Consider the following 24516-nt stretch of genomic DNA (forward strand, 5'->3'; position numbering starts at 1 on the left):
AGCATGGAATAGCTTTGGGAAGCAAGCAAACTTCGTGTAGACTTAATTCTTTGCAGAATTTAGTGCAATTTCTGGATTACTGATGGTCCTTTACCTTGTGATGACTTTTTTAGCTGTATGTACTCTTGGTGTGTGGTTATGTGTTAATTATAACTTATTTGGTCTAAAGAGGTTAATGTGGTGAACTTCAGGGAAAGTTTTTGCTTTGCTACTGTCAGTGTCAAGATTAGAAATGTTAGATGCAGCTTTCCTTGGGGCCTTTGTAATGTAAAAGTTTCACGACTTTTCTTTAAGACAAAAATGGAGAAAATGCCTACTTTCAGAGGAGTTGAAAAAATAGAGTATTCTGCAATTGTTGAAAATATTTTTTTTTTTTTTTAAATCGTGTTGCTCAATGGTTGTTTACAGTTTTATTTTTGGAATCCGGAGCCTCAGATTTTGGAAAGTACTTTCTTCCTAGGTTTAACAAAACATGTTGTCTAATGGTTGAATTGTCTTTGGATTTATTTTGTTGTAGAGCAAGTCAGGTAGTTATATCTCAGGCATAATAAAGATTACTGCTAAAGAAAATAAAATATGTAGACAGTTCGAGTACCTTGATTTTTAAATTTTTTTTTTTTTTGTCTCCTCCCTCCCCCCAGTTTCTGGGCAGCCTGGTCTTGGTGTCCCTGCTTGAGCAGGAGGTTGGACAAGATAACCTCCAGAGGTCACTTCCCACCTCAAACATTCTGTGATTTTGGGGAGAAAAATAGTGAGATACGCAAAATCATGGATGCATGAGCATAGTAGTAGTCCTCTATTCCTTCCTTCTCCCTCAAAGGAGGGGATGGGGGTGTGGGGGGAAGAGAGAAGAGACAATGAGCATATGCAATGTCTTTGGTATTTGTTGTCATGGACTATCTGCCTCACTCGTACTAAAAGGCATTGTTCAATGCAATGTGGGGTAGTTGCAGTGTTAGCTTGGTGGTAATTTTTAGTCCTGTCAAATTTGAAGTGACTTGTTTCCTGCCATTCTTTGTGTTGCATACTGAAAAGGAAAGCTCTACAGAAATACCTGCATGGGCAGGCCATGTTTTATGGAGGAATGGGATTAATACATAAATCATGGACTTGAGGAAAAGATAAACAGTTGGGGCAGGAGGAAGGCACATCAGGAAACCGTAAGGTCTATGTCTTGTGCTAAAAGCTGTGTTCGTAAGTTTTGGGAAGTGTAACTGTCTTCCTTTTTACTCATTTGTCTTTGTGCTGTCCTTCCTCTAAGTCAGTAGAAGCCCTGTTCCATAAAAGGATGGGAATCCCAGTTGTAGTTACTGATTGCATGTATCTAAAATCATTCTTCCATCTTCTTCCCTGGTCTCTATATGTCAGCATGCATGTATGCATGCCCACCTGTCTGAGGAACTGAGCTCCAGCCTTCTAACTCTGTGACTCATCCTCATCCTTGGGAATTGTGAAAGACAGCTGGAGAAACACAGACCTAAAGGAGCAGAAAAAAACCAGGCTAGTATACAAAGACATGAAATTTAAAAAAGTAAATCTTGGATGTGGGAAAAAGGGCAGCAAAGGATAACTTGTTTGGTTGGTAATCACATTAGTTTCATAGACTGTTCTGTAAGTTCTTTGGCCTTCTTTGTCTCCTCTAGCCTTCTCAAATTGCTGTGGAAGGAGGAGGTAGTCATTACAGAAGGGCCTTGTTCTGTGTTTTTCAGAATAGTTTGCAAATGAAGTGGAATTTTTAGAGCAGTTCCTTAGTTTCTCAGGAAAAGTTTCTCAGCTTTTTGTGTCATGGATTATGATCCTGCTTTGCTCTTTAAAGTGAAAATAAAATTACTATTGATTGCCCACAGTAATCTCTGTATGTCCTACAGTATTTTTACTTGGTCTCCAGTGCTATGCGTTGGCTTTGACATTGTTCTCCCTCTAGACTGAGTGAATCTTGTGTTTTCTTTTATTTGTTCTGCCAACTTTTATTCTGATTAATAAGTTTGTATCAGAAGCTACTATAGAAATTTACAATGTGAAACTTAGAATTTTCCCTATTTCTTGGAAAAAACCAAAATTGACACTAGTTCACAGGTGTGTTATTTGTGTTCAGCTGAACTATTTCAAGATGTGTGACTGACTTTGTCCAGATAATTAGAAATAAAGGGATTACTCAGACTTTGAATACATGACACTTAAGGCTTTTAATGTAAATTAACAGACACTTAAGGCTTTTAATGTAAATTAACAGAAGGAATGGATTTAAAGTGGTTTAGTTGAACTGCACTAAACATTTGAGTTTATATTCTCTTTCAGAATTAGTAGCTTGAATTCAGGTGTTTTTATTTTACTGTAAAATTAAGTTGCATTGAGTGAACTCTACTTAAGTATGAAGAACATTTCCAAACTGGTTTGAGGTAGTTAAGTCAGTTAAAGAAAGAAAAAAACCCAAAAATCAGATGCATGTTTCAGGGAATTTCTATGCATAAGATTTTCTTCAGAGTAGTGTTCTTCATTGTACTTGTTTTATATTGACTGGGTTGTGGCAGTCCTATCCACACAAATACTTACCTTTTGTTTTACTCCAAATTATTACTCCTACAAGTATGCTTTCACTGTTGACAGCTGTTCTGTGTTTCTTTGTATTGCTGCAGTACCCAGTGGAGGTGAGCTGAGAACGTTTAACATGGACAGGTCAAACATTAAAAATGCCCAAGCTTTGTTTTGCGTGGCCATCATAATTTTGAGATTCCACCAATTGTTATTGATGGAATGTTTGTTTATGCTGCGACATTGGTAATTTTGGAAAGTTTGAAAAGTTGGGTAGTTTATGCTTGATTGAAGCTGTGAGCTTGACTAAGCCTGTGAGCAGCTTTGTAAACCAATTGCTGCAATTCCTAGGTAGCTTGGGTTTAGATTTGTAACATTTGCAGCCTATCAAGGGTAGGGTATGGAAGATGATCAGTAAGGTAAAAATTGACAGTGCTTTAGAGAAATGCTTTTCTTGCATCCCTCCTTTCAGCACAGTTTTTGAGCTTAAGAAACTTCTATTTTGTTTGGGCTGCAGCCAAAGGAGAACCAGCGACAGCAGCAGAAGTTCAGGATGTCATCGGGCACTTTTCTAGGTAATTGTATGAATCCGTCCCCAGACCTACAAAGACCATACCGCAACATAGTATTTTTCCTAGCTATTGAGAGATACCTGATAGTTACCATGTAGCCCCAATTGCTCATGGTGCGCTGGTCATCATTTGCGCTTGGTTGATTAACAGTAATTCCAACATAATACCTCTAGATGTTGTGTGCTGTATGCTTCAGAGCTTATTAATAACTTTGAATATGTGTGATTTTTCCAACTGTAGTCTCCATTTGTTTCCTATGCTATGTCTTTGAGTTTGTTGTGTTCCAAAAGTTTAGCTGACTGTGATGTTCGTACTAAGAAAAGCCTTTAGTGACCGGACTGTGTACAACTGGGAAAAAGGAATATCTTGGCTGACTAGTGATACTCTTTTACATGCTTGTTGATAATCTCTTTGTTTATAATGTTAATAGGAACGTTAATTAAATAGGGTAGGAAGATAATTTAAAAAAAAAAATGCTGTAAAGGAAAGTGTCAGGGACTCCTGACACTAACCATACTTTTGTAGTCACGAAATCATGGAACTCTACAATTTTAGGATTACTAGGTTGGATGGCATATGCCAGAAAGTTTATGTAATCCACAATTTTAGAATACAAACACTAAAATCAGTTGTCATGAGATGAAAATTTTCATATGTTGGAAGTCTCTTACAGCGTTATTTTTTAGGCACTAACATTGCATCTTTTTTTAAAGTTACTTTTGCTCTCGTGTTCAATCTTTCCAAGCAATGTGTTTTTGCAAGATGTTAGTAATCTTAATTAAAATGTTAAATTGCATCGATTATTTGGGGGAGTTTTGTCTTTTATATGTTAACATACTTTCCTTTAGAGAGAGTATATCTTACCTGTATGTTGCATAAGCAATATAAACTACCTCTTGTAAAATGAATCAAACGGAACAAATTTTGGGTAGTGAATGCTATAAAATTACAAAAATAATTGCATTACCAGTAATTGTGCAAGTGTGTACAATAGGACAGTACAGCCAAAGGTCTTTACGTGTTTCTGCACATAGTTGGTAAAAACACTGATTTATTTAATCATTTTCTGCCTAATGATCATGGCACTTGTTTATCTGTAAGTCCTTCAGTCTAATAATTCTGGAAAGCATCAGCTAAGTTCAGTTATATTTTACAGGGGTGGAAGTCTCAAGACAGTTTAGTTTGTGAAAATTGGTTGTTGGTTAGAGGAGATGCTCATCTCCCCATTGAGGAAGAGGCTGCAGCATGTGCTGTCTCTCTTCCATCTAGCAGCTGAGAGGTGTGGGAGTGGGTTTGATGTGAGGGGAGGAAACTGGGTGTGTTATGGAGGGCTGTCATAGAGCCTTGCAATAGAGGAATTGCATCATTGTTGTGGTGAAGGGATGAGGGGAAATAATACACCAATCCAGAAGAAAAGCACCTTGACCACCTGCAGTGCTATACAGTGTCTCTTAAACGTGCATGGAGCTTAAGTTGAAAAACAGGCAACAAGATGAGTATTAGGACAAAGGGAATAACATATCACAGGTCAATATTAATTGCAATATAAAAAGGCAGTGAGGCACTTTCGAAATGCAACACACTAAATCTGTTTATATGGAATTTTACATTGGCATTTTTGTGAATCTCTAAAGAAATGTTATACTTGTGCGTCTGTTTTCTTAGCATGTCTTAAGTTTGGAGGGATTTTAATTGTTTTTCCAAGTCAAAAAAGAGGCAGAAATTGTGTGACTGGAAGACTTGTGCAAAATCAGCTGCTGCCTCATGTTTATTTCTTCCAAGTTTTGTTTTATAAAGGTTATGAATCATCTGAGAGAGTTCAAGGACAGAAATGCAAGATTAAAATTTAGAAGAGACTCCTGAATTAAGTAGGTTTTTAGCCTACTTAAGATCCAACCTAGTTAAAGAAGAAAAGTCTTTAAAATACCAGTAAATGTCAGTACACAACTGCTTTTAGAAAAGAGCAGCACTACTACCAGCTAACATAAATGAGATGGATATTCAAGAAAAAGTTGAAAAAGCCAAGCTGCTACTTCCTCTCATACCTGTCACAACTATTTTGTTAACAAAGATGTGTTGCAACCTAAAGTGTTCTCCATTTGACAGAGCTGACCTAACAAACCCTTTTAATTGCTCTTCCTCTTCTACACATCTCTGCTGTTTTCTTTCAATAAAATGAACTGTAGCTAATATCAGCTGCTGTGTGTATGCCTGAGCAAGCAAAAGGGCTGTGCTCACCAAAAAGAGCACAATTACAGATGTACTTAAATTGTTGGAATAAAAGTTGCTTGTGGAAAATGTAGTGCAGATGGGAAGTAAATGTATGAACTTCTGAAGTAGCTTGGGGTTTTCCCTTTATGTTTGAATTTCTCAGCTATGCTTAATACCATGACTGCTGCCAAGCAAAGTTAGGTTTTTACAGTTTAATTCTACATTTGCTTCTGCAGGACAAAAAGAATTTAGTAGCTTTCAGTAGTGTCAGGATTTTTGACATGAAAGGAGAATCTCATAAAGCGGATATTTATTGCTTAAAAAGATGGAAAAGTAGCAGTAATAAACTCCCTGAATAACTGGATTCTTCCTGACAGAAGTTTTAGCTGCTTTATTTTGCAGAACTGGTGAATATAACTACCATACTAAGGTATTTCGTATCTAATAGCTATCAATGTAATTGTGCCTCCAAAAATGTGTATTTTATACAGGTTAACTTTTTAAAACTTACCAATTCTTTGGTTTAGGTTTTGCTACCTTATCAGTAGGACTTGATCTTGTATCACTTTTCTAATGAGAAGGAGCCAGTAGTATCTTATTTTGGAACTAGGTGCAAGATTTGTGTTCCATTCACTTAAATTTAATCCCCATGTTTTAAGAAGACAACTGAGCTGCCTAATAGTAAGGCTCTTTAAACAGACTCTGTTTTGCATTAGTTCTGAAATGAAAGAGCAGGAAATATATCCTCCTTATTGTTACTTACTTACATAGCCCCACTGATGCTTTGGGTGTTTTCCATGAAAATAGGTAATTCTGAGATTTAACACTTTTCTGTTTTGCTGAAATAATATACACTTGTTGATCATCACAACACTTTGTAAATATAATTTGCTTTTCTGCAAATTTTTGTGTGAGGTTATGTTGCCTGAAAGAATAGGCTTTTTACTTGGTGCTTAAATGTCTTACTTTTGTATGAAGGACTTGATACAAGCTCATTTTAAAGAGTTCTTTGTGCCAAGGCATCCATATTAAATGTTTGAGATGTTATTTTTAAGTGCAGAACACTGTTTATAAGTGCTTTTTAATTTTTATATCAAATAAAATGAATAAAAAGGAAGTTTCCTGGGCTTGAAAGAAGGAAATGGCTTTAACAGAAAAAGATCCTAATGCTGCTGGAGACCGGTTCCTTCTTTTCAGGAAACTGCATTGTAATGAATTTTCACCCTTTGTAATTGCAAGGTAGCAATAAAAGTCAGCGTTTCCTGCTAGACATTCATGTAGAATCATAGAATGGTTTGGGTTGGAAAGGACCTTAAAGACTATCTAGTTCCAACCCCCCTGCCATGGGCAGGGACACCTTCCACCAAACCAGGCTGCACAAAGCCCCATTCAACCTGGCCTTGAACATTTCCAGGGATGGGGCATCCACAGCTTCTCTGGGCAACCTGTCCCAGTGTCTCACCACCCTCATAGTGAAGAATTTCTTCCTTATATCTAATCTAAATCTGTCCTATTCCATTTTGAAGCCATAACCCCTTGTCCTATCACTACACATGCTTGTAAAAAGTCCCTTTTGGGCTTTCTTGTAGGCCCCCTTTAGGTAGTGGAGGGCTGCTGTAAGGTCTGCCTGGAGCCTTCGGTTGTGGGTTGACCCTGGCTGGATGCCAGGTGCCCACCAAAGCCGCTCTATCACTCCCCCTTCTCAGCTGGACAGGGGGGAGAAAATATAACAAAAGGCTTGTGGATCAAGATAAAGACAGTTTAATAAAGTGAAAGCAAAGAAAAACAAATGATGTTATTCTCTACTTCCCATCAGCAGGCGATGTCTAGCCACTTCCTGGGAAGCAGGGCTTCAGTATGTGTAGCGGTTGCTCCGGAAGACAAAAAAACCCTCCTTCCGTCTCCCTTTACTTAGCTTTTATATCTGAGCTGACATCATATGGTATGGAATATCTGTTTGGTTAGTTTAGGTCAGCTGTCCTGGTTATGTCCCCTCCCAAGATCTTGCCCTGTCCCAGCCTGCCATCGAGGGGGTGGCAAAAATGTTGGAGAGACAGCCTTGATGCTGTGCCAGCACTGCTCAGCAGTAGCCAAAACACTGGTGTGTTATCAATACCTTTCTAGCTACTGATGCAGAGCACAGCGCTATGAGGGCTGCTATGGGGAGTATTAACTCCATCTCAGCCAGACCCAATACAATCTCCACCCCTTATTCCATACCATTTGCGTCATGCTCAGGTCCCACATAATTTAATACAGAAATCTTCTATCCGTGCCATTGTATTTAATTCTCATTACTGAAATCCCTTCTTACCAACACTTACAACTGAAACTACATACTTAAACCACTTTTATACCCAGTGTACAGATTTATACATTCTTATTAATTACTATCCCCTGTCCTTCAAGAGATATTCCATGGGCTTCTTCCACTCCTCCAGGTGTTCACACACAGGTTATGACTTAGGCCTCATCCGTCAAGATGAGTGGTCGGGACAGGAGAAGCAGTATGTTCGATCATTGGGCACCAGCACCGGCTTGGTTTGGGTCACCGATGCACTTGTGTGGTTCCTTGTGAAGTTCACTCCTCTGCAGTTCAGGTCATTCCTGCTACATTAATTCCTACAACATACAGCTCGCATCACAGATTATTCTTCCCCCAAGGTTAAATGTCCTTGAGGCACACATTGGGTCTCCCCATCCTTCCACATTACCCACCAAGTACACCCAGGTCCCTGAGCAAAGACAATCCCACGAATGGGTTTGCCTTTTCCCATGGGAGGAGAAATCCACACTATCTTCCCCAGCCACTTCCCCATGTGCACTACGGGAACCTTATCTCCTAGGGGTTTTGTTTGGGCAGGACCAGGATGGTTAGCAGATCCTCTGGTGTTAACTAGCCAAGTGGCTTCTGCTAAATTTTTATCCCAATGCTTCCATGTCCCATTGCCTAGCGCTCTCAACATAGTCTTCAACAGTCCATTATATCTCTCAATTTTTCCAGATGCTTGTGGGTGATAGGGTATGTGGTACACCCACTCAATGCCGTGTTTCTTTGCCCAGGAGCTTATGAGGTTATTTCCAAAATGAGTGCCATTGTCTGATCCAGTTCTTTCTGGGGTACTGTGTCTCCATAAAATTTGCCTTTCAAGGCAAATGGTGTTTTGGGCAGTGGCATGGTTTACAGGATATGTTTCTAGCCAAACAGTAGTTGCTTCCACCATGGTGAGTATGTAGCGCTTGCCTTGGTCTGTTCGTGGCAGTGGTCCAGTGTAGTCAATTTGCCAGGCCTCGCCATATCGAAAGCCCAGCCACTGCCCTCTGTTCCAGGGAGACTTTACTCTGGTGGCTCGTTTGATTGCAGCACATGTTTCACATTCATGAGTGACCTGTGTGATGGCCTCCATGGTCAGGTCCACCCCTCGATTACAAGCCCACCTATATGTTGCATCTCTCCCTAGATGTCCCGATGTCTCACGGGCCCATCAAGCTACAAATAGCTCACCCTTACACTCCCAGTCCACGTCCACCTGAGCTATTTCTATTTTGGCAGCCTTGTCTACCTGTTCATTATTTCGATGTTCTTCAGTGGCACGGCTTTTGGGCACGTGAGCATCTACATGACGTACCTTTAGAGTCATGTGTTCTACACGGGCAGCAATGTCCTGCCACAATGCTGCTGCCCAGATGGGTTTACCCCTGCATTGCCAATTGGTCTTCTTCCACTGCTGTAGCCACCCCCATAGGGCATTAGCCACCATCCAGGAGTTGGTATAGAGGTAGAGTACTGGCCACTTGTCTCATTCAGCAAAGTCTAGGGCTAGTTGGATGGCTTTCACTTCTGCAAACTGACTTGACTCGCCTTCTCCTTCAGTGGCCTCAACGACTTGTCGTGTGGGACTCCACACAGCAGCTTTCCACTTCCGATGGTTCCCTACCACAAGACAGGATCCATCAGTAAACAAAGCATAACACCTTTCGTCTTCTGATAACGCATTATATGGTGGTGCCTCTTGGGCACGAGCCACCTCCTCAGGCGATGCTCCAAAATCTCTGCCTTCTGGCTAGTCCATGATCTCTACCAGAATTCCTGGGCGGTTAGATTTCCCCAGTCAAGCCCGTGCATGATCAACGCTGTCCACTTACTCCATGTAGCGCTGGTTGCATGTGTAGAGGGGATGTTTCCTATGAACATCCAGTATAGCACAGGCAATCGTGGTGCCAAGAGGAGATACGCTTCTGTACCGACAACTTCTGAAGTGGCTTGAACCCCCTCATATGCTGCTAGTATCTCTTTTTCAGTCAGGGTGTAGTGGGCTTCTGATCCTCAGTACCCCCGGCTCCAAAACCCTAGTGGTCAACCTCGGGTTTCTCCTGGTGTTTTCTGCCACAGGCTCCAGGTGAGACCATGCTCCCCAGCTGCAGTGTAGAGTACATTTTGCACATCTGATCCTGTCCGGACAGGCCCAAGAGCTACTGCATGAGCTATTTCCTGTCTGATATGCTCAAAGGCTTGTTGTTATTCAGGGCCCCATTCAAAATAGTTCTTTTTCCGCGTTACTCCATAGAGAGGGCTCACAAGCTGACTATAACCTGGAATATGCATTCTCCAGAATCCCACAAGGCCTAGGAAAGCTTGTGTTTCTTTCTTGTTATCTGGTGGAGACATAGTTGCTATCTTGTTAACCACATCCATAGGGACATGACGAAGTCTATCCTGCCATTTTATTCCCAAGAACTGAATCTCCTGTGCAGGTCCCTTGACCGTGCTTTTCTTCATGGCGAAACCAGCTTTCAGGAGAATCTGAATTATTCTTTTTCCCTTCTCAAACACTTCTTCTGCCTCATTGCCCCACACGATGATGTCATCTATGTATTCTAAATGTTCAGGGGCATCGCCTTATTCCAGTGCCGTTTGGATTAGTCCGTGACAAATGGTAGGGCTGTGCTTCCACCCCTGAGGCAGTCGATTCCAGGTGTATTAGACACCTCTGCATGTGAAAGCAAACTGTGGCCTGCACTCTGCTGCCAAAGGAATGGAGAAAAACGCATTGGTAATATCAATTGTAGCATACCACGTGGCTGCCTTTGATGCCAGTTCATATTGGAGCTCTAACATGTCTGGTACAGCAGCACTCAGTGGCGGTGTCACTTCATTCAGGCCGCGATAATCTACTGTTAACCTCCACCCTTCATCAGACTTTTGCACTGGCCATATAGGACTATTAAAAGGTGAATGAGTCTTGCTGATGACTCCTTGGCTCTCTAGTTGATGAATGAGCTCATGGATGGGAGCCAGGGAGTCTCGGTTTGTGTGATGTTGCTGGCAGTGCACCGTCCTGGTAGCGACTGGCACCTGCTGTTCTTCAACTTGCAGCAATCCCACAATGAAGGGATCTTCCGAGAGGCCAGGCAGGGTAGATAACTATTTGATCTTCTCTGCATTTACAGTGGCTACACCAAAAGCCCATTGGTACCCCTTTGGGTCCTTGAAGTACCCTCTCTCGAGCTAGTCTATGCCAAGGATACAAGGGGCCTCTGGGCCGGTCACAATGGGGTACTTTTCCCACTTGTCCCCTGTCAAGCTCACTTCAGCCTCCAATATAGTCAATTCTTGGCATCCGCCTGTCACTCCAGAGATCCAGATGGGTTCTGTGCCCCTGTACGCTGATGGCACCAGTGTACACTGTGCACCAGTGTCTACCAAAGCCTTATACTTCTGTGGGTCTGATGTGCCAGGCCATCGAATCCACACAGTCCAGTATATCCGGTTATCCCTTTCCTCCTCCTGGCCGAAGGCAGGGACCCTCTGTTGCTGTTCCTCATCAGACTATTCACTGTCCGACCCTTGCGGTGCTAGACCAGAAGTCCCCTCACCAGAATCAAGGGAGGTGGTTTCAGTTCTTCCATGCCTGGAGGATCGCTGATTGCTTTCTTGGGCCTCTACAACAACAACACTGACAGCCTTCTTCTTGGGTGACCCCTTCTTAACAGCTGTCTTCCCTCTCAGTTCACATATGCAGGCTTCCAGCTTAAAGGTGGGTTCACCATCCCACTTCCTCATGTCCTCCCCTTGGTCATGCAGGAAGAACCAGAGTGTACCACGTGGCATATGCCTTGGGCTCCCTTTCCCTCTGACCGGGGCAGGAGAGGAGTGATTTCTTGGAGCGTCCCTAACAGCCAAGGCACTGTCCTGTAGGGATGAGGAGACACAGAGATTTTCCTCAAAGTTTTGGAGCCAAGACGACACTTTCTCCACAGTTAGTGTTTCCATATCTGGGCAATACATTGCTGCCAAGCTGTTAGAATACGACGCTGGGGCACCTTGAATCACCTTTCTCCACATGGCCTGTGTGCACAGGACATCCTCTGGATCTTTGGAGACTTCCTCATCATCTAGATCACTGTAGATGACTTTCACCACTGCTAACTCTCTCAGGTACTGGATGCCTTCATCTGCGGTAGTCCACTTTCGTGAGGAATTCAGAAGATCTTCCTCGAATGGATATCTTGCCCTCACACTTTAGAGGGGCTGGCTCCAGAGACTGCAAATTGCTGCCTCTTTTCCAATTCCTCTTTCAGTTCTCTGGTTTCTAGCGAGGGATCCCAGCTCTTGGGCTTCCTTGCCTTCCAGTTGCTGACTGTCGGCCCCATTATCCCAGCATCAGAGCAGCCAGGCAGCAATCCGCTCACCTGGCTGGCGGCTGTAATCTTTCCGCAAGTCCCAAAGTTCAGAGGACGTCAGGGACTGGGTAGTTTCCGCTTCCTGTTTAAGTTCCCTCACACCTTCCTCCAATTTCTTTATCGAAGGACCAGCTTCTAGATTAAGCCTTTCCTCTTCTTCTTCTTCCCTCACTAATCGATGGTATGGACCTGTTGATCCCCTTATCCACTGTTTCCTTTTCACTATTGGGGCAATTACTGTAGTTGTTGTTGTTTGGGTCCCTATCTTGAGCATGGTGTCCTCAGATGCAGTCTGGGTCCCTGTCTCAACCATGGTCCTCTGAGAGTGTTGAACTATGGCTCAGTAGGCATAGGACAGGCCCCAGTACAGTGCGAGAAGCTGCTGGTTTTCACTGGAATAGGCAAGGCACCCTTCTATCAGGTGGCGCGTCAGTTTGCCAGGGTTACTTGCCTGTTTTGGTGTAAAGTCCCAGATTATGGGAGGTGATAACCGTCCTAAGAATCTGCCCAAATCCTTCCATATACCCTGCCACCCAGGGACTGGTAGGTTGAGGGCACATTTCAGTATTGCCTCACCTGAAACTTGTCTTCTCTAATACCAGGACGAGACCAGATTCCACAATACCCATAATATACCACCAGTATTAATTATTAGTATTGAACAGCTCACGTAAGGGTGAACAAGGACCTCGGGAGCCTGCATAATAAAACCATTCACATCAATGCCCGGTAGGGAGAGGGAGATGTGTTCCCTCATCTCCTCCACAAGATAGCTCCCACAACACAGCAAAGCCATCAGTGCCAGGACAAAGCACATAGACATTACTTGTATTAGCATGTTCCTGAGTTCCTTCATTCTTCCCACAAGATAGCTCCTGCAGCACAACAAAGCCATCAGTGCCAGGGCGAAGCATACAGCCATTATTTGCATTACCATGTTCCCAAACTCAGCAAGATAGAGATAAGCAAGCAGCCAACAAGCTCCGTGACCTGCACAGGAGCTTGCCACTTAATAACTAGCTATAGCACGCTTAATGCAAAACTGCTGTTGTCATGCCCTATGTTGGGCACCAAAACAGGTCTGTGGTGGGTTGACCCTGGCTGGATGCCAGGTGCCCACCAAAGCCGCTCTATCACTCCCCCTTCTCAGCCTATCACTCCCCCTTCTCAGCTGGACAGGGGGGAGAAAATATAACAAAAGGCTTGTGGATCAAGATAAAGACAGTTTAATAAAGTGAAAGCAAAGAAAAACAAATGATGTTATTCTCTACTTCCCATCAGCAGGCGATGTCTAGCCACTTCCTGGGAAGCAGGGCTTCAGTATGTGTAGCGGTTGCTCCGGAAGACAAAAAAACCCTCCTTCCGTCTCCCTTTACTTAGCTTTTATATCTGAGCTGACATCATATGGTATGGAATATCTGTTTGGTTAGTTTAGGTCAGCTGTCCTGGTTATGTCCCCTCCCAAGATCTTGCCCTGTCCCAGCCTGCCATCGAGGGGGTGGCAAAAATGTTGGAGAGACAGCCTTGATGCTGTGCCAGCACTGCTCAGCAGTAGCCAAAACACTGGTGTGTTATCAATACCTTTCTAGCTACTGATGCAGAGCACAGCGCTATGAGGGCTGCTATGGGGAGTATTAACTCCATCTCAGCCAGACCCAATACACCTTCTCTGCTCCAGGCTGAAGAACTCCAAATCTCTCAGCCTTTCCTGATAGGAGAAGTGTTCCATCTCTCTGATCATTTTGAGGCCCTCCTCTGGACCCGCTCTAACAGGTCCATGTCTTTCCTGTGCTGAGGACCCCAGAGCTGGGTGCAGTACTGCAGGTGGGGTCTTACCATAGCGGAACAGAGGGGCAGAATCACCTCCCTTGACCTGCTGGTCATGCTTCCTTTGATGCAGCCCAAGATACAGTTGGCTTTTGCCTGATCGCGTTGAACTTCTCATCAACCAACACCCCAGGTCCTTCTCTGCAGGGCTGCTCTCAATCCATTCATTGCCCACCTTGTATTTGTGCTTGGGATTGCCCCAACCCAGGTGCAGGACCTTGCACTTGGCTTTGTTGAACTTCATGATGTTTGCAGGGCCCACCTCTCAAGCATGTCAGGGTCCCTCTGGATGGCAGCCCTTCCCTCCAGCCTGTCGACCGCACCACACAGCTTGGTGTTGTCAGCACACTTGCTGAGGGTGCGCTCAATCCCACTGTTCATGTTGTGTAGGTCAGGGAAGCTGCATACTACCCATAGGTATCTGCTTTCTGCACATGGCTGAGTCTGGCTATTTTGTTGTTGGTTTTTTTTGTGGTAGTCCTGTTGTGTCAATTCTTCTCCTCTCCTCCCTCAGGAAGAGTTACTACAGGTGCAAAGCACAATTTATGCTTTATGATACTCTATCCTGGTAGAAGTATGTGGGCTTCTGCATTAGGAGGCATCATTCTTTGAACCCACAGACCTCCTATACTGTGTATGCTTCCACCAACTTTACTGGGGTTTGTCTTGCCATTTACCCTGGTGTCATTGCCACTACTATCACAAGGGCATCAGTGTCATTATTATCAAATAGAAGAGTGCAGACAAAAGTAATGTGGCTGTACCCACAGAGGAAGAAGCTGGTTGCCCTAAAATTTTTTTCTAAAGGTTGCTTTATGTTCAGAAGCAACTTAAAATAGACCCAGTACAGTACTTTTCACAAAGGTTTCTTTTCTTACAGTGATTGTAGTTTGTAGTGAATTTAGCACCTACTACTGGAATAGTTTTAGAAAAACATTATACTAATATTGGTTTAGAAATTGTACTAGGTAATTTTTATCTGAAACTTTTTAATTTTTCACTTGCCTTGTCAGCATCACTGATTCTGCTGACTGATCACTTTATGAGCCAAACATACGGATTTCACTAGTATGCTGAATTTCATCTGGTTTTGTGCTTCTGGGATTTCTGTATATGTATTTTCCAACTTAATTTTTTGTAGCAAGTATTGTAGAAGGTGAAACTATTCTGTATCTACTGTGAACTTACTGGTTTTATAAATGCTAGTATGTTTTCATGGGCTTTTATTGTTAATAATGAGTATTCTGGATTTCAGACACCCCACCCCCCACACCACCCCTCTTTCTCTTCACCTCCTCCCACCTGCTGCAACCACCACCCAGCTTTGGTTGTTCAAGTTAGATTCATACCACGTGGCTTCATAGTTTCTTGCATTACTATTTTAACTTTAGACAGCTGCATCAGTGATTAATTACTATTCACTTCCAATACTGACTTTTTTGAGATTGAGTTAGTGTTAAGATGCTTTATAATGTGAATATGCATGTTTGGTTGTTGCCCGCCCCCGTGTATTGGGCTTGTGTGGCAAGGTTTTGGTAGCGGGGGGGCTACTGGGGTGGCTTCTGTGAGAAGCTGCCAGAAGCTTCCCCTATGTCGCATGGAGCCAATGCCAGCCAGCTCCAAGACAGACCTGCCACTGGCCAAGGCCGAGCCAATCAACGATAGTGGTAACGCCTCTGTGATAACAGATTTAAGAAGGGAAAAAAGTTGCAGCAGGCACAGAAGCTGCAGCTGGCGAGGGGAGTGAGAACATGTAAGAGAAACAACCCTGCAGACACCAAGGTCAGTGAAGAAGGAGGGGGAGGAGGTGCTCCAGGTGCCGGAGCAGAGATTCCCCTGCAGCCCGTGGGGAAGACCATGGTGAGGCAGGCTGTCCCCCACAGCCCATGGAGGTCCACAGTGGAGCAGATCTCCACCTGCAACCCCCGGGGAGGACCCCACGCCAGAGCAGGTGGGTGCCTGAAGGAGGCTGTGACCCCGTGGGAAGCCCATGCTGGAGCAGGCTCCTGGCAGGACTTGCAGATCCGTGGAGAGAGGGGCCCACGGTAGAGCAGGTTTTCTGGCAGGACTTGTGACCCCGTGGGGGACCCACACTGGAGCAACGTGCTCCTGAAGGACTGCACGCTGTGGAAGGGACCCCCGCTGGAGCGGTTCGTGAAGAACTGCAGCCCGTGGGAAGGACCCATGCTGGAGAAGTTCATGGAGGACTGTCTCCTGTGGGAGGGACCCCATGCTGGAGCAGGGGAAGAGAGTGAGGAGTCCTCCCCCTGAGGAGGAAGGAGTGGCAGAGACAATGTGTGACGAACTGATTGTAACCCCCATTCCTCATCCCCCTGTGCTGCTGAGGCAGGGGTGGGTAGAGAACTCGGGAGTGAAGCTGTGCCCAGGAAGAAGGGCGGGGTGGGGGAAGGTGTTTTAAGATTTGGTTTTATTTCTTATTACCATACTCTGGTTGATTGGTAGTAAATTAAGTTAACTTTCCCTAAGTCGAGTCAGTTTTGCCTGTGACAGTAACTGGTGAGTGATCTCTCCCTGTCCTTATCTTGACCCATGAGCCTTTCGTTATATTTTTCTCTCCCCTGTCCATCTGAGGAGGGGAGTGATAGAGAGGCTTTGGTGGGCATCTGGCGTCCAGCCAGCATCAACCCACCACACCCAGGTACTTCAGTGTTAAGAGTATGTTTTGGCAACTGTATCTCCTTCCTTAGTCTTTTTTAAGTATTTTTGAAAGCATTTAGTTCTGGAAACTTAATGTCTTTGTATCAAACTGTAGTTCTGGTATAGAAACCAGAAATCTGCCCTCTTGTGGGTAAATCTGTATGATGTACCTCAGTCGTGGCATCTTACTTGAATGAGAACTAGAGAATATTCATTCGTTCTTTCTGCTTCTCTCCCTCATTCTTTAAGTGATTTTTTTTTTTTTTCAAAGGACAGTTTATGGACTGATAACTAGCAGAGATTGATGTAGTAACTAAGAAGAAAAGTAGTTTACTGCAAAACATGGAAGTTTAAAACTGGTGATGAGGCAAGGCTTCTTAAATTTCTAATAGCATGTTTGCTGATTTAAAAGAAAAGTGCCCTGCTCACCTAAATTATAAAATAGCTAATACATGAGTTGTACTCGTTTACTTTCAGTGTGCAGCTGCAGAAATCAACTTTGATCATGGTGCTGCGGTTATATCAGAACGATGCTGCTCAACATACAAGAAATGAAAACTACTTTTTAAAGTATTTTCATTTTAAAGAAATATTTCATAATCTAAACTAAATAAAACATAACTATTTAAAGTATTCTACTTAATAGAATGCTTTTAAAAAAGAAAAATATAGAGACCTAATACCATAGCCCTTCTTTAAAATTTAATTTTAATTCACCTAATTTTGTCTCTAATCTTCTTTTCAGAAATATATTAGGTCAGTCGTGTAAATTATTTTTCAAATCCAAAGATAGAAGTTCAGAAATACCCTGGAATATTGGGAGTGAAACATTTAAATATACATAGGAAATTTCTGAATCCTGAGGTTAGTTACTTATCTTTGCATTACTACCGAGTCTGTGTGTTACTGCACATAAACAGATTTTTGCTTTTATTTTGTTTTCCGCTGTTCTCATGCATGCACATAGCTAAGCTGTGGAAGAAGTGATATTTTTGTTAAGGAGGCAAGAATGTTTTTCAGCCTAGAGGAATGTTTCATAAATGCAGAGCTTGCATCTTCATATGATAACGAGTGGTCAGAGTCCTGTCATTGCTTCATTGATAGTCAGATGCTGCAATATCTGAAAAAATACAGATGTGGTTTGTTTCTCTTTTCTTGGATGTTTTTGTGGGGTGATTTGTGTTTGTTTGCTTGCTTGGGTTGTGTGTTGGTTTTTTTTCCCCTTCCCTGATTGTAGTCTCCCTTCACTTGATGATCACTGTCTCTCTACCTAAATTGTTGATAACTTTTGATCCTCTCTTCCTCCCTTTATTTTAGCCATGCCTGTCCATTCTCTCTAAAGAGATACTTTTTTTTTTCCTGTTAGTTTTCCACTCTGCCATTAATCCAGTACTATGGTGAGAAGTGCAGAATATATAGAGAGATGAGTTGTAGAGAGAATCCATATGACACAGCTCAAACCTTGTGCCACTGAAGACAGTCAGAATTTTCCATGTCTATGTTATGGACTGTTTCACCAACCACATACTTACTTTCTGCTTTAAAAATACCAATTAAAAAAACCCCAACCCAGAACACACACACACACACACACACAAAAATCCCAAGCCACCAAAACCTAACAACCACAACATTTTAAATTTAACATTTTCTTAGGAATTTTCTTTGCAACATTATTTTGCAGTAAAGGAGAATATACATAATTGACAAAAAAAAGGAAAGAAGATAACATACGGAAGTAGCACTTTAAATGTTTGCTTATTATACTTAGCATAAACTTTTTGAACATTACTTTCCTTGCTATCTTGGCTTGGTTTCACTTCATTATTGTGTATTACACTGATAGCTTTTTCATATATTATTCTCAATATATATTGCCATTTCACTGTTTTCCTTTCATCGAGGGGTTCTTTGTAGCACTTCCTTTGTGCACTGTAGTTTCTTCCTCACTGAAACATCTTTTACAATATCCATTGTTTCTTATAAAGAGCAAGAGCCTAAATAAACATATATTGAATATGCAAGACCTCATTTGCATATATGTAAAGTTGATTTCTACTTCTCTGTTTGAACTGCTACACTACACTCTTGATGCATTGTTTAAAAGCTTTCCAATGCAGCAGTTCTTTGATTTCCTTAATTCAGCTAATATAACAGTTTAATTTTTTCAGCCTAGAGGTAGAAATGCTATACTACCGGTATTCCTTAAATAAGTGAGTTTACTAATGTTCTCAGTGACATCAGATTTGAGTTCTAGTTTCACTGGATCTCAGTCTCTAGTTCTGGAATTGAATCCCAACTTGTCTGCCAGTCGTATAACAAACACAATTTTGCTCTCAACACAACAGATGTAATATTTGGACCCAGATATTCCTATGTGGTTTCTTCATATTGTGTTTGCTGTATAAACTAATCCCATCACTTCATCCCATCAGTCTCTTTTTGTCTTTTGTTTACTCTCATCTGTTTACTCTCATCATCATATTTACAAAAATTTTGTAGCATAAGAGGCAGACTTCTTGAATTCCTCTGCTTAGTTCCCAGCTGGTGCAGGCAACCACATCCTGTCCCTTCTGTAACATCTGTATAATCCATCTTTAAAGTAACGGTGTTGCTTATCACTACTACTCCTAATGGAAGGCTGTTCTAGAAAGTGGCAGGTCTGATGGTGAGAAGCTCTGCCCAATTTTCTTCTTGCTTGCATTCATGCCCCCCATTTATTATTGTGCTAGCATTGCCCTGTAGCAGGCTTCCTTTGTAATCTTCTTTGACTGCCTTAGAGAGAGCAACCACATCCCCTCTTGACCTTTGTTTTGTTAGCTAAACAAACCAAACCCTTCTACTCTCCTCTTACAAAGAAAGTTTACTCTTCCCCTGACCATCCTAGCTCACTGCACTTGCTCCACTCTCAGGTCTGGATCTTGCCAGTTCAGGTTTTTTATCATGTATCTATGGAGAAGGTTTCTAATTTAAGTGTCTGGTTTTCAAGGAATTTTTCCCATTGAATCTGTGTAATTTAATTATAGTGGCAGTAATACCAGGAAAGAACTTGAATTAGTAGTGACAGCCTCCGATGTTTAAAGCTTTCCCAGGTGATCAGGAAGAAAGGTGCACAGATTTTTTTTTTTCCTTGTTTTTTCATTGTTTCTGTGTTACATGCAGGATGTCCAAGAGTGCTGACTACTGGCATGGTTTTGTTCAGCTTTGATGCAGTTTCAGTCAGGAAGGAAGAGATCATCAGGCAGGACCTCTTTATTGTACATATAATTTATATGTAAAAGTTGTTCTTTAATTACTAACCTTTCAATGAAAACTTAAATTCTAAAAATGTTAGTTCCTGTTGGTTTGCTATTGCAGACTCTTTGTGGGAAAAGTTAGGTACTCCTTTTTTTTTTTTTTTTTTTTCTTAAAGACTTAGTTATTTATGGAGCTAAGAAACCACTGAAATGCTGTGTATATTGGTATTTGTTTTGGATAAAAAGCCCTCGAGTATCGAGTAGTATTTGAAACTGCTCTGGGTGTTCGAAGGCTGTTTTCTCCTGGATAAAAAGAAAGCCAAAACAACAACCCACACAGAATATCTGTCTGTAGCAGTTTCCTTACCTAGGTTTCTGTATCTGTAATGTAGTGTATTTTTAAAACAAATGTAAGTTAGTGGTGAAAATGAGACTGTGGCAGGTGCAGCAAAGGAAGTCAACTCATTGTCAGTTCTGTTTAACCTCAGTGTTGGTACGTTTTTCAAAGAACTCAGTTGTGTGTAGATAGGGAAACTTTGAAAATTTAACTTCAGTAGTTCATGAAAACTATGAGCAGGAAAAAGACTTAAAACGTTCAGTTTCCTTGTCTTGCTTGAAATCCATATGTATTTATTAACAGTGATGTCTTATATATCGCCATTGGTGTGGTGTAAGAAAGAATGAGATAAAAATTACTAAGGAAATGACAGTCATCTTTTGGTTTTTATGTATGGTATATGTAATTCTCGAAAATGTTGGCTTGTAAAGTAAGTGTAAGCAAATCACGATTTCAGCATCTTCAGTAGATAACATAAATGCTTACAGAAGTCTTTTTACTATTTCCCAAACTGTTAACACAGGTGCCTGTCTATAATAGGTAACTGCATGTGTATCAAATTCCTTTCCTTTAATTTATTTTGTTTGTCTTCAGAAAGTATAATGTTCAAATTTTGTCATTTCATTAGTATAATGGTGGACCAGTAATGTGTAATCTCTGTAAATTTTTGTTGTTTTGGACCTGCGGTTGAAATTATTGTGATGACCTTTTTTTGTTTTCTTTTTTCAGCAGTGTGGACTTTCTTACAGTTGGGATCTTTATAGTTAGGGAAAACTGAGTGAACAAATTCCTTTTTCAGTAGTTGAATATAAACTGTGCTGTTTTACAGGAAATAAACAAGCTAGTTCAGTGGTGGCTAAGCCCTTTCTTTTTGTGGAGGGCGTGATACAGTTTCTGGTAGTAGTTTGACCAAAGAGTGTTTAATATTAAAGAGATATTTTCAGCTCAATTTTGAAATAGCTACTACTTTTAAAATATAGTAAGATTTTGTATTTGTCACTTTTACTCCTTGATTTTTGCATCTGTGAATTACTCGTTTTGGTTTTGCTAGCCTGTTCTTGTATGAAAAAAACCTCCTTCTGCAAAACTGGGAAGTGAATATAGCAGCTAATTACTTAAACTGGTTATGCATTAAGTGCTATCCACTGCATTATGAACTAACAGAAGTTTTGTTGCCAATTTTTTAGTTGCTACTGTATAACCTGAGGAAATTTTTTGATGGCCTTATCTTGCACCTTTTTTGGTGAAGGGCTCTGCTTCTGAGACCAGAAGCTTGCCTTTTGATTGCTTAATATGGTTTGATATTTAAAATCTACATTGTTCTACCCACTCTTGACAAAATTTACTTAGTATGCAGCTGAGCGTATGGACTGTGTTTTATTTATGTTACTGAATTTAAAATTCTAAAACAGTAACTGAGAATTTTCATTTGGTTTTGTTCTTTTTTTTTTGTTCTTTTTTTTTTTTTAGTGCTTGGGAGATGGGAAGTAATGATAGCTGGCACATGAACTAAAATATCTGTGTAGGCACTACTCTCCCAGAACTTCAGGATGAATGGGGATATGCCTCATGTTCCCATCACTACTCTTGCAGGGATTGCTAGTCTTACAGACCGTAAGTACTCTTCTTTTTCTTGTCTTTGCTATGCTATTTTCTACCTCTTTGGTAAATACCTGCATTTTCAAAATACTAAAAATAGTTTTATTTTAAAAGTTCTTAGAGGTAAATCTGTTCAAAATCATATTTGGCATTAAAAATGTTAATTTTGTCATTGCTTGAATTTTGAAGGTCTATTCAAATAAAACATGCTAATTTAAACATGAAATGTAGGTTAAAAAAACCCTTAAGGAAACCTGAAACGAAATACAGGAATTCATTGTTTATTTGGAATATCATTCAGTAGCATATCTGGGTACCCCACAAGTAAAGAAAAACATATAAATGATAAAACACTTCTCTAAAACATATGAGAGAGAGAGAGAGGATTAGACTGATGCTTAACTAACTACAGAGTTATGGAATATGCTGAATATACTTGAAACCTTGTTCCTAGTTTTGGACAAGGCACCAAGAAGTTGCTCTAAGTTACAGGTGGCAAAGAATGGCCGCTAGAATGGAAATAAGTGGCTGAACCTATGAGTCTTCCTTCTTAGCTGTTCAGCCTACAAAAGGAGCAGATGAGGTGTGTGTACTGTCTTTAAATACATCAGGAAGACAAAATGCAAAGAAAGGAAAAGAACTATTTACATTAAAAGCTGATACAGGCACAAACCAAAATGGTTATAATGTGACCAAAAATAAACTTCTAGTGAAAACTAAGAGATTTATTAGTACTATAATGAGGTCCTAGAACAACCAGTTGGAAAAAAGATGCATCTTGTTTATAAAGTGTAAGACAGTTTATAGCTCAGTTTTCTGTCTGAGGATAATTGGACTCAGTGACCCAGGTGCTTCTTCTGAGCTCTTGATTTTATTATTATACTGTTGAAATTTGGAGACTTTCCAACAGACACTGAAAGTATATATCCAGCAATTGAATTTAATTGCCTACAGTAAAAAAAGCAGATATATTGGAGGAAAAACCCCACTTCTTCATGTCCTGATATTCTGAAATATCAAATTGGAAGATGCTGCTTATGTATTTAGATGTGTGTATATGTATCATTATGTATGCCTAATAACGGACCATCAGGATGCAAATAATAAGCTTCTGGGCTATGGGCAGTTTTCCAGCATTAAGTATTTGCAGGTAAGGTTTAAAGAAAGTCAAAATACTTAACTGGTGGAAGTCACTGGCCAGACTCCTGATGCAAGAGTTTCTTGAAACACTACCCTTGGTGGGATTAGCCTTTGTATTAGGTGCATTTGCTTCTTTATCTGTTATATTTATCTGATGTTTACAATCTCAGGAGCATCTGAAAGAGAAAGGCTCATAACTGCTTCACCTGACTTTTCTCTGTATGAAAAGAAGGAACTGGAATGGGCAAGACCTGTTGCCCTAAAAACATGGAGGACATGATGACTAGAGGCAGTAGAGTAGGCTAGTTAACTAGCTGAATTTATACTGTTTTATTTTGCTAATCTTGCTAATTTTTCCAAGTTTCTGCCACACTGAAGGTAATCTGATGCAAGTATGAAAGCTAGCTATTTTAATGTATTATACACTTCTATTTGAATTGCAATTTTTTTCTAAATACAGTAATGATGTACATTATTGTGTATTGTATCATCAGAGTAGAAAACTTATAGTATATGCTCAATGCACTTAAAGCACAGCACACAACTACAAGGATTTTGCATTTCCTTCCTTTATCAATGCTTTTGACTCCAAGAGAAAGCTGCCATAACATATTAAATAACAATATTCTGGAATGTTTAAAAGTATGCTTTTATTGATACTACTTGCCTTAGCACAGTTAAATATTTACAATAATGTAGTAATATAACTTGAGGGCTTGACTGCATTACTTTGTTTAAAACAGAGTCCAGCCTTTTTGCGTGTTTGTGCGTGTGTGTTTGGATGTTCATGATTTAAAAAATCCAGAAATCTTCCCTATATTTTAAATGTAGTTGTCAAGTTTTCTTTCTTAATCGCATGGTGGAGTAAGAAGGTGTCCGTATCTATACGCTTGTCTTTCATGAAATGACTCTGAACTTCTTTCTGTTTTCTGATAACAGTTTTGAACCAGCTGCCTCTTCCATCACCTTTACCTGCTACAACAACAAAAAGCCTGCTTTTCAATGGACGGATAGCTGAAGAGGTGAACTGCCTTCTGGCTTGCAGGGATGAAAATCTGGTTTCACAGCTCGTCCACAGTCTCAATCAGGTGTCAACAGATCACATGTATGTATTTTGAACTTCAACTATATTAGATCACCGTCCCTATACCTTGAAATCAAAATTAACTGGATTGAGAATGATGTGAGAATCTGATGCAGGTTTTTATTAGGCTTGCTTATAGGTGACTGCTATATGAGAGTCAAATGTTTCAGTCAGTCAGAATGTTAATAATTGTCTGGCAGCCCTTCTGCATAACTATGGGTGTTATTTTGTAGATCTGCTGCTTATTCCATTCTTGCTAGTTAGGAGTGCAGACTTTGTGGTGTTGATTGTGCAATAGTCATTTGTGTTCCACTTTTGTTTAATAATGCATATAGACAAATTATATACCCAGTATTACACAAAAAGAAAACCTTTTGAGACACCCATGTAAGACCCATGTCAATTCTGATTAGGTACTGAACTTAAATATTTTAAGAATTGAACAAGCAAGTATGCTAATGTGTTCTCTTTTTGTTTTGTTTTTTTTTTCCCTAGTGTCCTTTGAGTTGTCTGATGTTGACAACCCTGTCTTTTTCCTACATGTACCAATCAATTGTTTTGCTCAAATGGAAGTAGCTTTTAAAAGTCCTCAAAGCAAACAATAAGTGAAAGCACAGATACATTTATAGAAAATCC

The 24516-nt window shown here is 40.9% G+C and overlaps 1 protein-coding gene across 4 annotated transcripts in view; it reads left to right on the forward strand.

The window, feature by feature from the left end:
• NIPBL (NIPBL cohesin loading factor) overlaps positions 1–24516 on the forward strand; it is a 171993-nt gene that overhangs the window by 45971 nt on the left and 101506 nt on the right. For all 4 annotated transcript variants that reach the window (XM_069776865.1, XM_069776870.1, XM_069776868.1 and 1 more), the window contains exons 2-3: positions 21528–21671; positions 23736–23901. In XM_069776865.1, the coding sequence (XP_069632966.1) occupies positions 21608–21671; positions 23736–23901 (230 nt within the window). In that variant the 5' untranslated portion in view covers positions 21528–21607. The remainder of the gene's footprint in view (positions 1–21527; positions 21672–23735; positions 23902–24516) is intronic.

The sequence above is a fragment of the Haliaeetus albicilla genome, chromosome Z (assembly GCF_947461875.1).
Source record: "Haliaeetus albicilla chromosome Z, bHalAlb1.1, whole genome shotgun sequence".
In the NCBI taxonomy this organism is placed as follows: Eukaryota; Metazoa; Chordata; class Aves; order Accipitriformes; family Accipitridae; genus Haliaeetus; species Haliaeetus albicilla.